At 40.4% G+C, this 14,028-nt stretch overlaps 1 protein-coding gene across 3 annotated transcripts in view; it reads left to right on the top strand.

Moving 5' to 3' along the window:
• BNIP2 (BCL2 interacting protein 2) overlaps positions 1-8,844 on the top strand; it is a 63,593-nt gene extending 54,749 nt beyond the window's left edge. For all 3 annotated transcript variants that reach the window (XM_040342829.1, XM_040342830.1, XM_040342831.1), the window contains one exon: positions 6,336-8,844. In XM_040342829.1, coding sequence (XP_040198763.1) covers positions 6,336-6,387 — 52 coding nt within the window. In that variant the 3' untranslated portion in view covers positions 6,388-8,844. The remainder of the gene's footprint in view (positions 1-6,335) is intronic.
• The last annotated feature ends 5,184 nt before the right edge of the window (positions 8,845-14,028 follow it).

Below are 14,028 nucleotides of genomic sequence, written 5' to 3'. Positions count from 1 at the left end.
CTATGACGATTACTTTTTCTTTTTTTTACACTCCATTAGTTATATTGCTTTATGGATTTATTTTAATCTTTTTATTTTCAAGGCTGTACATTGACATTGGTGCATTTGTAGTATGTGAAGCTGTTGTATCATATTGAGTGTGCCTACTTCTACTGGAATCTTGTTTATGTGCGTGTTGGCCTTTTAGTATTTTACAAATGTTAATAAGCTGGACAGAAATATACTTTAATACAACAGGCTGCTTAGAAGTTGCAGGTCTCATTCAGAATCGACATAAAATAATCATGTCATATTTACAGGCTGCAACTAACGATTATTTTCATAATTGATTAGTTGGCTAATTATTATTTTGATCGGTTAATAACCTTAGAAAAAAAAATTGCGGCGATTTGCATTTTTTGGGGTCAATTTGTTGTTGGGCAGATTAAACACAAATTGCCGCAAAAATGCATTTTCTGTAGCTTCTCCGTTGTATACTGAACCAAAAAACAAAAAAGCACCGTTTTGCGTTAAAAAATAAAAATAAAAAAAAAAGTCCTTGCCCTTTTACAAATACACAGCAGCTGAGAAAATCATTCATGTGAACGTGTCCCATAGGAAACCATGTAAATGAACTGTAGTGTGTTTCTGCAAAAAACACCTGAAAACAGGTGTGAACCCAGGCCTGAGATGTTTAGTAACATAATGGGGTTAAAAAAAACGAACAGTACAAAAAGCGCAAATAATCGCTACAGTAAGGGGTTCATTTTTTACTGTGACAGTGAAAGTAATAATTACAGTAGCGATTTGCTTTTTGTACTATAAAAAGCGATTTTTATTTTTTTTTAACCCCATTATGTTACTGGCCGATTCAATCGATTTATGAAAATGGTAATCGATTAGGGGTGCAACGGATCAAAAAACTCACGGATCGGATCGATCCTCGGATCAGGAGTCACGGATCGGATCATTTTTGGATCAGCAAAAAAAAAAAAAGGTCCGTTTTTTCATTGGTCCAAAAAAAAAAAAAATTATATATATATATATATATATATATATATATATATATATATATATATATATACATATACATATATATACATATATATATATATATATATATATATATATATATATATATATATATATATATATATATATATATATATATATATATATATATATACATATATATAATTTTTTTTTTTTTTTTTTTTGGACCAATGAAAAAAAACTTTTTTTTTTTTTTTTTTTTTTTTTTTTTTTTTTGCTGATCCGAAAAAATAGCACAATAGCAATTCACAGGGGTGGATTAAAGAGGAAGCAGGTGAGGCTGTTTGGGACTTAAAGTACAATCTTGATGTTTTTACAGCAAAATATATATATATATATATATATATATATATATATATATATATATATATATATATATATATATATATATATATATATATATATATATATATATATTTTTTTTTTTTTGCTGTAAAAACATCAAGATTGTACTTTAAGTCCCAAACAGCCTCACCTGCTTCCTCTTTAATCCACCCCTGTGAATTGCTATTGTGCTCTTCTTTCCCCCTTTCCCCCCCTCCTCTCACACCAGTGCTTCACTGCTAACATTCCCATTCAGCTTGCTAGAGCCCAGTGCACAGCGTGACACGCCTCCCCGGGGAGGCGGGGAGGCGTGTCACGCTGGGCTCTGGCAAGCAGACTGGCCGCCGCTCCGGAGCTAGGCCGAAGCCGGGGACTTTCCTAGGCCTAGGCTCCGGAGCGGATCGCGGGGTGTGCCGATCCGAACGGGGTGGCCCGTTCGGATCACGGATCGGTGACGATCCGTTACACCCCTATAATCGATTAATCGACAACTAATCGATTATGAAATTAATCAATTGGTAGTTTCGGCCCTAATAGGTAGTCAAATTTAAGGTAAGCTATTATGAAAGTGACAATTTTATATAGTGAAACTTATCAGCGCAACCTCCCTTACACATTGCTAATAATTAAACCCTGTTGCCACTAGCACTTTATAGGCCTGTTCACTTCTAAAACCACTGTATGTTGTATGTATGTGTGTGCATGCATGCATACATGTGAAATGCAAATCAATATTGCAATGGAGTGTACCGCATAGCAATAAAAATATACCGTATCGTATAAGACTGGGCGTATAAGACGACCCCCTAATTTTCCAGCCAAAATGTTGGTTTTGGGATATACTCGCCATATAAGACTACCCTCTTCCTACTAGTCATGCCTCGCCTCACGGTGCCACCATTACATGCCAGACTGTGCCCTTACCTTATCCTAAGACATGCAGAATCGCGGCCGTACGTTTTTTCAAAAGCCGCGCCTCCTACGTCTTCTGTTCCGTGATAGGCGGAACACTCAGCTTCCCAGGAGGCACTGTGTTCAGTGTTCGCCTATCACGGAGGCCCTCTCGTCCAAAGAAGAGAGGGCCTCCGTGATAGGTGGACACTAAACACAGGACGAGAGGGCCTCCGTGATAGGCGAACACTGAACACAGTGCCTCCTGGGAAGCTGAGTGTTCCGCCTATCACAGAACAGAAGACGTATGAGGCGCGGCTTTTGAAAAAACATACGGCCGCGATTCTGCATGTCTTAGGATAAGGTAAGGTTAGGTTGCCGGCGTATAAGACGACCCCCGACTTTTAAGAAGATTTTAAGGGGTTAGAAAGTCGTCTTGAACGCCGAAAAATACGGTAATGAAATCCTCAAATGTCCACTTGTCTCTGATATCACACAATTGTGTGCACAAAACACCTTCAATAACAATTATAAGAAATCCTATGATGTGAAAAACTACTGTGACTATTCTATCATCACGATGCTCCACCACTTTTGGGTGAAGTGCTCACTCACCTCAACTTTCTGATCCCACCACACTCCTCTGGGTAATGTAGCAAGATCCCCTTGTCTCCTCATCTTCCAATGCATGGGTAAAACTACCACCCTTCCTCTTCACTCCTCAGCATAACGCATCACAAAATAAAAACAAAAACCATAGTGCTCTCTGTATTCTCACATTTATTGAAGATGTACTGGATTAAAAACACTCAGAAGAAGTAACAGGGTAACATGCATGTAAAATCATTCAGCTCGCCATGCTGACACTGGTGATTGTGGCTTGACCTCACAGGCTTTGGCGATTTCAAGCCCCCCACATATGCGTTACACCTTCTGGAAAGTGACCCTGTGTTTAGTCTAATAAAGTGATAACAATACCCAATGATGTAATGGACACAAACTGCACCATAAAATGTAACTTCAGTATGCTTTAGTTCCACCATTTATTGCTTACATGAAATCTCACTTTCTCAAAATCAAAGATTTGACATGGTCTTTGCACAACCCATTTAATGGTTTGTAATGTGTGCTATGACGTTTTTGTGTATAGCATATGTGTGTATTTATAGCATATGTGAATTGCACACTTATGTGCTAATTACACAACAGGTGCCATTTGTTTAAGAAATTGGGATTGCACTTGGGGCATGCTGGAACCTTGTTTTGAGGATACAGCTGTACCTGCTGGTGTTGGATAGTTGCTTGGCCCCAAATTTTGACTAGACCAATTATAGGCTTGCTTTTTTAATGAACAGCTCTAGTCTCATTAAATGCAAGAATCACCGAATCTAACCAGGAAACCCACCTGCCTACCTTCTATGATAGGCTTTTGAGGGAAACATTAGATCTGATCCATTAAAAAAATGTCTCTTGGCCTATTGCTCAGTATCCTATGAAGTCCCATTGCAGCTAAATCAGGACAGGCTTCCTTTTGTTAACAACCAAATGGCTTAAAATTAGAGTTGAGCGGACACCTGGATGTTTGGGTCCGAACCCGAACTTAAAAAAAAAAGTTTGGGAACATTGTAGTCAATGGGACACGGACTTTTAAAAAAAACAAAATGCGCGGAGGTCCCCGCAAATTCAATAACCAGACCCTTCAGGTCTGGTATGGATATTAAGGGGAACCCCGCCGTCAATTTAAAACAAAAATGACGTGCGGTTCCCCCTAAATATCCATAACCAGACCCGTTATCCAAGCACGTTGACCCGGCCGCAGAAAAGAGGGGGGGACAGAGTGCGCCCCCCCCCTCTCCTGAACCACACCAGGCCACATGCCCTCAACATGGGGAGGATGTCCCCATGTTGATGGGGACAAGGGTCTCATCCCCACAACCCTTGCCCGGTGGTTGCGGGGGTATGCGGGCGGGAGGCTTATCAGAATCTGGAAGACCCCTTTAACAAGGGGGACCCCCAGATCCTGACCCCCCCGTGTGAAATGGTAATGGGGTACACTGTACCCCTACCATTTCACGAAGGAAGTGTAAAGTCTTGTAAAAAAAAAACACACACACCGTAGAATAAAGTCCTTTATTAATAAAAAAAATTAAACTCCAGCGGTGATAATCCACTCGCTTCCTGCTTCAACGTTGTCCTGATCCTGCGACAGCTGTGGGTGATCTCCAGTGATGAGAAGATCCAGCGACGGGTGATCTCCGCTCCAGCGATGAGCAGATCCATTCATCCGGAGCGCAGCATCCCCGACCTCCTCTCACCGCTGGACACAGCCCAGCGAATGACGCGCTGCAGCTGTGACATTACTTATATAGAGGAGGCAGGGCCACCCGTCACGTGACCCAGCCCCGTCTGACGTACCCTCTGCTACATCACTGGGTAAGCCCCGGCTTCCCTCTTCCTGGGCTTCCCCAGTGATGTAGCAGAGGGTACGTCAGAGGGTTGCAGGGTCACGGGACGGGTGGCCCTGCCTACTCTATATAAGTAATGTCACAGCTGCAGCGCGTCATTCGCTGGGCTGTGTCCAGCGGTGAGAGGAGGTCGGGGATGCTGCGCTCTGGATGAATGGATCGTCTCATCGCTGGAGCGGAGATCACCCGTCGCTGGATCTTCTCATCGCTGGAGATCAGCCGTCGCAGAATCAGGACAACGTTGAAGCAGGAAGCCGGGAACGAGTGGATTATCACCGCTGGAGGTTTTTTTTTTTTTTTTAATAAATGACTTTATTCTACGGTGTGTGTGTGTGTGTGTGTGTGTGTGTGTTTTTTTTTTTTTTTTTACAAGACTTTACACTTCCTTCGTGAAATGGTAGGGGTACAGTGTACCCCATTTCACACAGGGGGGGTCATGATCTGGGGGTCCCCTTTGTTAAAGGGGTCTTCCAGATTCTGATAAGCCTCCCGCCCGCATACCCCCACAACCACCGGGCAAGGGTTGTGGGGATGAGACCCTTGTCCCCATCAACATGGGGACATCCTCTCCATGTTGAGGGCATGTGGCCTGGTGCGGTTCAGGAGATGGGGGGGGGGCGCACTCTGTGTCCCCCCCCTCTTTTCTGCGGCCGGCCAGGTCAACGTGCTCGGATAACGGGTCTGGTTATGGATATTTAGGGGGACCTGCACGTCATTTTTTTTTTTTTAATTGACGGCGGGGTTCCCCTTAATATCCATACCAGACCTAAAGGGTCTGGTTATTGAATTTGCGGGGACCTACGCATTTTTTTTTTCCCGAACTCCGATCCCGGACCCAAACTTTTTCCAATTATTCGGGCTCGGGAAAAACACAAAGTCCGTACCGAACCCGAACTTTACAGTTCGGGTTCGCTCAACCCTACTTAAAATGTATTTACTAAGGCAAAACCTAATCGCATAGTCAGGTTTTAAAATTGTAACAAAGTTTAAGGCTGTGTGGCCTTTTGAATGAAATGGCTACTTTTATGTAGTTTTACCACACGCATATCAATCAAAAAGCACATAGATTATTTAACTTGATCTAAATATTTTTAGTGGTTGTACCCTTCACTGCAAGTTTAAATGTCTTCATAAAAATCCTTTCCTAATATAAGGGTTATGAAATTAACATAATCTATACTGTGTATCGTGTTCTCTTATAGCTCCCTATTTTCACAGTGACTCGCATTGCTTTTTTTTTTGGTTAGTGTTCAACTTTTTCAGGTCTGGAAATGTTACTTGGTTTTGATTATGTTGTATGAATCACGCATTTCCTAAATATTTGCAATTTGTCCTTGATGAGAAACACTGGTCTAACCTTGTGTGATTTTGGTTCTTGGAGTTTACAAAATACCAAAAAGTAACCTCAAGCATGCTCGGCTTTGGAAAGCATAATAATTGGTCCTAATGCTTTAAGACTTGATGAATCACCAGATATCCTTCTTTATGACTATCCAATAACTAGTTATTGATCAACATATGTAACACGGCTGTCACTGAAAACAAAAAAGGAAGAATTGTATAGTTACATTCGATATCTTAAATTCACCAAGTGTAATTTTCCTGCATTTATTCTTCTACTAGGATTGACAAGGATCTTAACAAGAAGAGTGAAGACCAAGTCACTGAGCAATAATGCTGTAGATGTCTGACTAAACTAAAGACCGTCCAACAAGGAGTGGAAGATTGTCTGTTTCTTCTATTTGCAGTATCTAGTTGTATAGTTTTCGTGCTCCAAAAGGTGCCTTTTCAGCAGTGACTGTGGGATCTATCCTCAAGAACTGAAACCCCCCATGGAAACAGACTGTTACAAGACAACACGGGCATCCAACACGTTGCAATATATACTTACAAAACGTAGCTGGTGCCCTACATAATAAACATTTGTGTAACTGTTTTTTGGGTTCCAAGCAATGTATGAGAAGATGGTGGCAGAAGTACCCACCTTGCTTGCTTATAATTTGGAGTCAGGGCTCCATCTGCCGAAATGCTGCACAGTGTTTGCAAAACTGGTCATGGATTTTGAATCGTTGCATATATGGCAACACAAGGGTATGGTGGATTGACTTGCTTGAGCTCCTGTCTGCACTTTTTGCCATGTTATTATTTTATTTGCTTAGTGTCTAACACCTAGAAATAGTAAGGTGATTTAACAGTATGTTCTTTTTGGTTTAGAGAAGGTGATGAGTGCTTTGAGTATTGTTGTAGTAGGAAATACTAAGATCTATCACAGGTAATATTGCAGTGTGGATAACATAGTGTTTAGGGGTTTTAGAATAGAATGTGGCAGTGTCTGTTTTCAGAAAGATGTAAATTATTAGTCACAGCAGTATTTTAACCGTTAATGGGTTGTCCTTTGAGCTCTTTGCACTTTAGTAAACCTAGCCCACATCCTTGCTACATATCACAAATCTATTATAAAGGAGACGTGGAAGCTCTTGAATATGTATTGTTTCTTTTCAAGAGGGTTCACCTGCATTTTTATCGAACTGATTATTTTTCATATATCATATGGCTAGACTGAAGCATACAAAATGCTGCCGGCTGTTATTTGCCACATACAAATATTTGTATTAGTCATAATGTCAATTCTTTAAATGGTAGCACATTAGATTTCTTAAGGCAAATTCCTCTAAGGGCTATGACACGCTGCCAGTTTTATACAGGAAATTTGTAGCAGCCACTTATTTCTTTATTTTATGTAGCGGGCTGTGGTACATGCAGCTATAAATCACAGCTGTTACATATTCTTTACCAGCTACATTGGATAACAGCAGCTAAGAAGCCTGACTTTGCTGTCAGCTCTACTTCATGTTTTCTCAACAGGATTCCAAATGAGAACGGTTTGTAGCTATTGCATGTGTGACGTTGCCCTTTTAAAACCATTCAGTTAACGTGACATGAAATAACTTTATACCTAGTGATTTCTAAAATAACAATTTAACCCCCAAGTTGTCATTTAAACTAATCTGTGTGTGTGTCCTTAATGTCTGCCATCTATATGCACAGTCCAGGTTATGTATAGTGTTATGTATAGTGTTATGAGACCTGAATGTTTCCTGATGATCAGTTCACTTTGCATTTTTACTTATGCACATTCAGAGTATATTTTAATTATTTTGCCTCATTCAATCTGTGCAATTGGCACACTTTTTTTTTTTTTTCCTCAAGCTGTAATGATAGGTGTGTGCAAAGAGCTGCTCTATGTGGACTGTTCACACAGCCAGAAATTGCCTGTGGTTAGAGACAGATGATTATGGCTGAAAGCAGACAGACTGTATCCAACCATGATCATCTGTTCTTAACCACAGGTCACAGATAGCTGTGGCGGCAATGGGCTTGTCATTGCATTGTAGGGGTTTGGCAGCAGCTCTTTGCACACACTTGTCATCCCAGTAACAGGAGTCTGCAGAATCTCTCACTGAAAATGCTGCATGTGCCAACGGTAGTGTGAAAAAGGTCTGACCGTTTCCACTAGCTTTTTGTGCACAAATGCATCTTTATTGACATCAGCTTGAGATTCTTCGGAGTTGAATCAGAATTCTTTAAAGGTGACCTGCAGTGGACTTCCTTCTGGCCTGCATTTGACCTACTTCAAGTTGCTTTTGCGTTCTCATAGACTTGTATTGGGGGGGGGGGGAGAGAAACCAGTGTGAAATCAACAAAAGCCTGTTGACACTGGCCTTTAAGATGCCCATACATTATACAATTGTCTTCTTCAATTTCCTTTAGATTTGCTTTCAACTATGTAGTGCAAGGGCCTGCCTGATTGAATACAATTTGAAAGTATTTAGGTTTGACGTATTTTATACGGTTTTGGTAAATCTAAAGGAAAATTTGTACAAGAAAGTTGTATGATGTATGGCCAGCCTTACCCTGTCGTATATAGTACACTGCCAACAAATTGTGTACCCACACACCTTTTTTTATAGAAGTTTACAATTTAGGGCCTATCAGATAATGTAGTGCAAAAAGCAATAATTATGTGCTGCAGCACATGGCAGCAATACAAATTTTAGTTCATGGAAAGCGTTTCAGCAAAAAAGTAATTCTGATTGGCTACTACACTCATATTAAAGTGATATTAAAGGTTCGGGTTTTATTTTTTTTAAATAAACATGTCATACTTGCTTCCACTGTGTAGTTTGTTTTGCACAGAGTGGCCCCGATCGCCCTCTTCTGGGGTCCCACGGCAGCTCTCGTGGCTCCTCCCTGCATTTGATAGCCCCCTCTGGAAATCTCTCTCCCGAGGGGGTTACCTTGCGGGCGCGCTCCTGTGTCATACACTTTATGTCCATAGACACCGAGTGTATGACTCCGCCTCGCCCCCGCGTCATTGGATTTTATTGACCGCAGCAGGAGCCAATGGCTGCACTGCTATCAATCTATCCACGGAAGAGCCAAGAAGCTGTGGAGAGAGAAACGCGGGGTCGCGACTCATGTAAGTAAAACGGGTGGGGGGGGGCGGACACTGCAAGGTGTTTTTGCACCTTAATCCATAGGATGCATTAAGGTGAAAAAGCATGAGGGTTTATAACCCCTTAAAATAAACCCATGTGTTTGCATCTCATTGACTACATATGGATGGGACCCACATGTATGTTTATATTTGCACTTTGAGTATAAAGAACTTTACTTTCAATAACATTTTCAAATTGAATAAATTGCCGTATCAGAAATTTAAAGCCGTGCTTGGATATAATGTGAAATTATATGGGCTTTGGATACGTTATACACATTTGAAAGAGATGACAAGTGATGTCCTGCCTGTTATTGGCTGTTGATTTTAGGCATTTGATGTTGTAACTGACTTTTAGTACTTTGGAAGAAAATGTTTAATGGTTTTATAAAAATGTCATTAAAATATAAGATGGAATTTTAATCTTGTTTTGTTCCAGAGATAGAATTCAATATGCACAACTAATTCCAAGTTTACAAGGTACCTGTTACCCTGATATGTGTGAACCACTGTATGATGATTGATGGCATAGAACTGCTTGGTTAACCTGTATTCATAAACCTACTCCAATGCGGGCACCAAATGGTGCTCTCACATGTAGTCTTCTTCTCCCCACGTGCCCTGAATCCTAGTTTTGTTTGAAATGGAGTGGACATGGTGGCCACACTGAGGTCAAGAAAATGGCATTAAAGAATAAAAAAAAGTGCATTGGAGCATCTATTGAATAAATTAAGCAATAAATGTACGTGTTTTGAGTTTCCAAAGGGGGATGTTTCGGCTTTTAAACTACAATACTGGCACCAGTCTGCGCATTTCTTTGTGTAGCTTTCAGTTTTGTGGATGCTTTAAATACTAGGACAGGGTTTCTCAACTAGGGTTCCTCCAAAGGTTGCTAGGGGTTCCTTGAGTAATTGGTCTTTTTAGCTAATGACCAAGTGTAAGGAGCATTCTACTCTCTGACCATCACACCAATGTATCATGAGTTGTAGATGTAGGACTTTTTAGCAGGGTTCCCTGAGACTGGAAAGTTATATCAATGGTTCCTCTGTGTTGAAAGAGTATGGTCATGTTGGGCTCTGGCCCAACTGCTCCATTGTGTTAGCACAACACTTCCAGAGAATTTAAATTTGTTCTTTTATAGCACCCTAAATTTGGAGTGCATGTAAACGTATGAACAAACAAGTACTACGCAGTGCCTCCATTCTAATTCTAGACCATGTTCAGTAATTTTTATTTTATTCTATGGATGTCTCTCAACCCTCAAAGTGGTTGTATTTGCTTAATCTTGAACGACAGCACACCTATCGCCATAAGAATTTATATCTGTATACTGAAGTGGTTTTACTTGCTGTTTTTTTGGAAACGGACCCATCTTGGATGCTGCATGGTCATCATAAGTTGCATCCAGATTTTAACAGAAAGTGTGCAGGCATAGGATTCGCGCCGTAGACCGTTTTATCTAAAGTGGTACTTGCACAACCATAGTAAAGAGCGTAAAGTACTGCTTTAAAAAAAAATCTAGGGTGTGAAGTGCTTAATATGGTAGTTTCCCTACATTAAATGGTTAAACCATCCCGATCTGATATATGTATAGTATTTGAGTTGAGATCTCCGTGCCTAGAGTTCTTGGGATTACTCATCTGCTGCTGCAGTTTTGAGGGAAATGTATTCCCCCCTGACGGGAGTTTATTTTATATGGTGTAAAATGCAACTGGAGTACTGAGAAACACCTCTGCTATAGCAGGAGGATTGAGGCTCATGGGAGAGAGTGGTTGATTTACTAAAGGAAAATCTACTGTGCACTGCAAGGTAAAGCTTCACTCGCAAAGAATACCCAATCGCATGCAAGGAAAATAAAATGTTTGCTTGCAAATAATTGGGTGATAGAAATCAGCAGATTTTCCCCTCAAATCTAGAGCAATTGTACTTGCAGTGCACAGTAGGTTTGCCTTTAGTACGTCTATCTCTGTAGGTGGCTAGGAACAGATAACAGGGTTGATGTTAAAGGCAAATATACCGTGCACTGCAAGTACCTTATTTACTAAGCTCTGGCGCAAGTGCATAGTATTTAAGTAAATCAACCTAGGGAGAACTTGCCAATGGACCCCCTCTATGCGATATACAAAACAATCATGGGCCCACTGGACTCCTCTAACTGAAATATTAGCTTTTTGTGGCTTGACCATTTTACTGCAGCTAACTTTCTCCAATTATGATGCACAAAGCTAGCCACCTCTGGCATATCTTGATATTCTTCAGGGAAATGACTGGCTATAAGGGAATGGTCCCTTTGAAACCTGGATCCCAAAAGTATTGTAACAGTAAATAGTTTTACTAAAATGAAGACCTGTTGCTTTGTGAATGTTACAGGCCTGCTGGAAGCACAGGAAACTGATGCTGTATTTTACGTGTTTACCATATTACCTACCTTTTTAATATTTTATTAGAATTGTTTTATGTATTTTATGTACAAAACTCATCGTTTATGTATATAGCAAACACTCTTGCAACTTTTATCTGGAGAATGCATGTTCTTAATTGACATATTTATATTCATAAAAAGAAAAGGACAGAGCTAATATATATTTTTATGGATTTTTGTGAAGTATATTTTATATTGTGCTCCCTGTCCCCTTAGCAGGCAAGTGCTCAGACCTTTTATAGACTGTAAAGGTCACCTGATAGAGCTGTGGTAAAGGTGTTGGCGGGTTGTGTTGCTGTTCTCACATATATATATGTAAATTGTGAAATAGCTCATCTAATATCCATTTGTACTTGGCAGGTAAAATATGTATAACTGTGCAAAAAGACTGGTTCATTTTTATTTAATAAACATCAAATCCAGATACGAGTTGTTGTTTTTTAATTTGGCTTATTTTTTAGCATCTGATTTGTAGAGGGCAGTATAAGCAATAAGTTTTTCTGCAAGGAAGTTTCAGTTGCTTATACATTAATGTGTTGCCTACAATATACTGTATTGTATATAGATTATATAGCGTTATGGCTTTAAAAAAGGGAGAAGCAAAATTTAGCAACCTATAGCAGCTAAGTGGTAGATATTTAGTGGTTTAACTTTTAAAGTGGTACTAAGAACACACACTGTTTTAATTTACATTGTCCCTTCTATTTCTGTATGTGTATGATGTCACATACGGAATAGTCTAAGCACCTTTTTGCTAATCGATAAATGGCTGTCACATGACCCAGCTCTTTCCCAACCTGTCTGCAGGAAAACAAGCAGGAGGAGCTACTAGTACTCTGCTGCTGGTCATATGTTCAATATAAAATAAACAGCCTTTGGCATACAGAGTAAAAATATCAAACAATTTTAAGTTGTCATACAAGACATTTTACTTTATTCAAGGCTTTATTATTGTTTGGCAATAATATGGTGTTGGTGGATTTCTGCCAGTCACAGGCTGTGTCATGCCCCCTGTCTTTTTTTTTATGATGTGGGTTTAGTGGCCCTTTAAGTGAGATCTGGTTACCATGAATTGCTAGACTTTACATATATGTCTGCATTACCTTGCTATACCTTACTAAGGACCAATAGTGTACTGTAGGCTGTATCTGGCTAAAAGAAGCCTGATTAAAAATAAATAAATCAGATTTCAGATTGGATATTGAAAAAATAACTTTAATTTAACTACCCAAAAACAACATACTTTCCCTGATGATTCTCCTTGGCAGCCTACACATACAGCTTATGGCTCTACTCTCCAAGCCAAATAGAACCAATCCTTCGGGTTCTGACTGGAGGCCTATTTTTACAGCTATACACTCTAAGGAGCCAATCTATAATGCTTTAAAATGCCTCTGGACAGCTAGGACTTGGGCAAGCAGTTCATGCTGAGCAAAGGTTCAACCTGAACATTGCCTGTATCTATAGTGCAGTGTTTAACACAGTGTTGCGTAATATTTAGTGCTGTATTACATCAGATTGTGGAGCTGTTATCTCTCGGCCCACTTCACTCGCCTGTGTGGGTGTTTTTGTTTAGCACCTGTAAAAACCGTTTGCAATCTGCCGCAAGCAGATCAATAGTGGCAGAAACACCAGCCATTTGGCTACCATATGCTTGCAAAGGCATTTAACCTCCCACCACTCATTCCTTTGGCCAGAGCACTTGAAAGCCACACAAAAGGTACACAATTCGTCTTGCCTTTCATGTGTACCCCCGCTATATCTCATGACCTCTCAGCAGTCTCCACTAACTGGGATGATGGTATAGCAAAGGCTGTCACAGGTCCTTGCAGCACACCACTAGCTGTAGAGTATAGCAGGCAAATTTCTCTGCCCTAGCTTCTGCATCAGAAAAAAAATACACTCCGTCACCCATCTGCCCAGCATCTAAATTCCAGCTTGTCCAAATTGCTGGCTTTACAAATCCTGCCTTTCCATCTGGTGGCTTCTGATCCCCCCCCCCCCTTGTGAATTTGCAGAATGTGCTGTACCACAATGGTGGGTTTCCAGTCGCTAGTTCTTTGCACGGAAGGTCATTCCAGCTCTATACTATCACACGGAAGGCAATTTTTTTTTGGCATCGTTGGGCAAAGCAGTCAGCAGCCAGGTCCACATTACTGCTGACACGTGGTTCAGCAAGCATGGTCAGGGACCATCTATTTTGTTCATAGCACACTGGGTAACTCTGCTTGCAACTAGGAAGGATGTGTACTATAATTTGCTTTTTCACATGAGGCTTGCTCACTGTGGGACAAACGTTTTTATTTACATCCAAAGTCACCAGAATGTATTAAAAAAAAATCTCATTCCGAATGCACTAAATTGTGGCCTGATCATACAGACTGGCTCTCTAAGCT

The sequence above is a fragment of the Rana temporaria genome, chromosome 3 (genome assembly GCF_905171775.1).
Source record: "Rana temporaria chromosome 3, aRanTem1.1, whole genome shotgun sequence".
NCBI classification, from domain to species: Eukaryota; Metazoa; Chordata; class Amphibia; order Anura; family Ranidae; genus Rana; species Rana temporaria.
The sequence above is the reverse complement of the archived record's forward strand: the minus strand, read 5'-3'. Positions and strand labels throughout refer to the sequence as shown.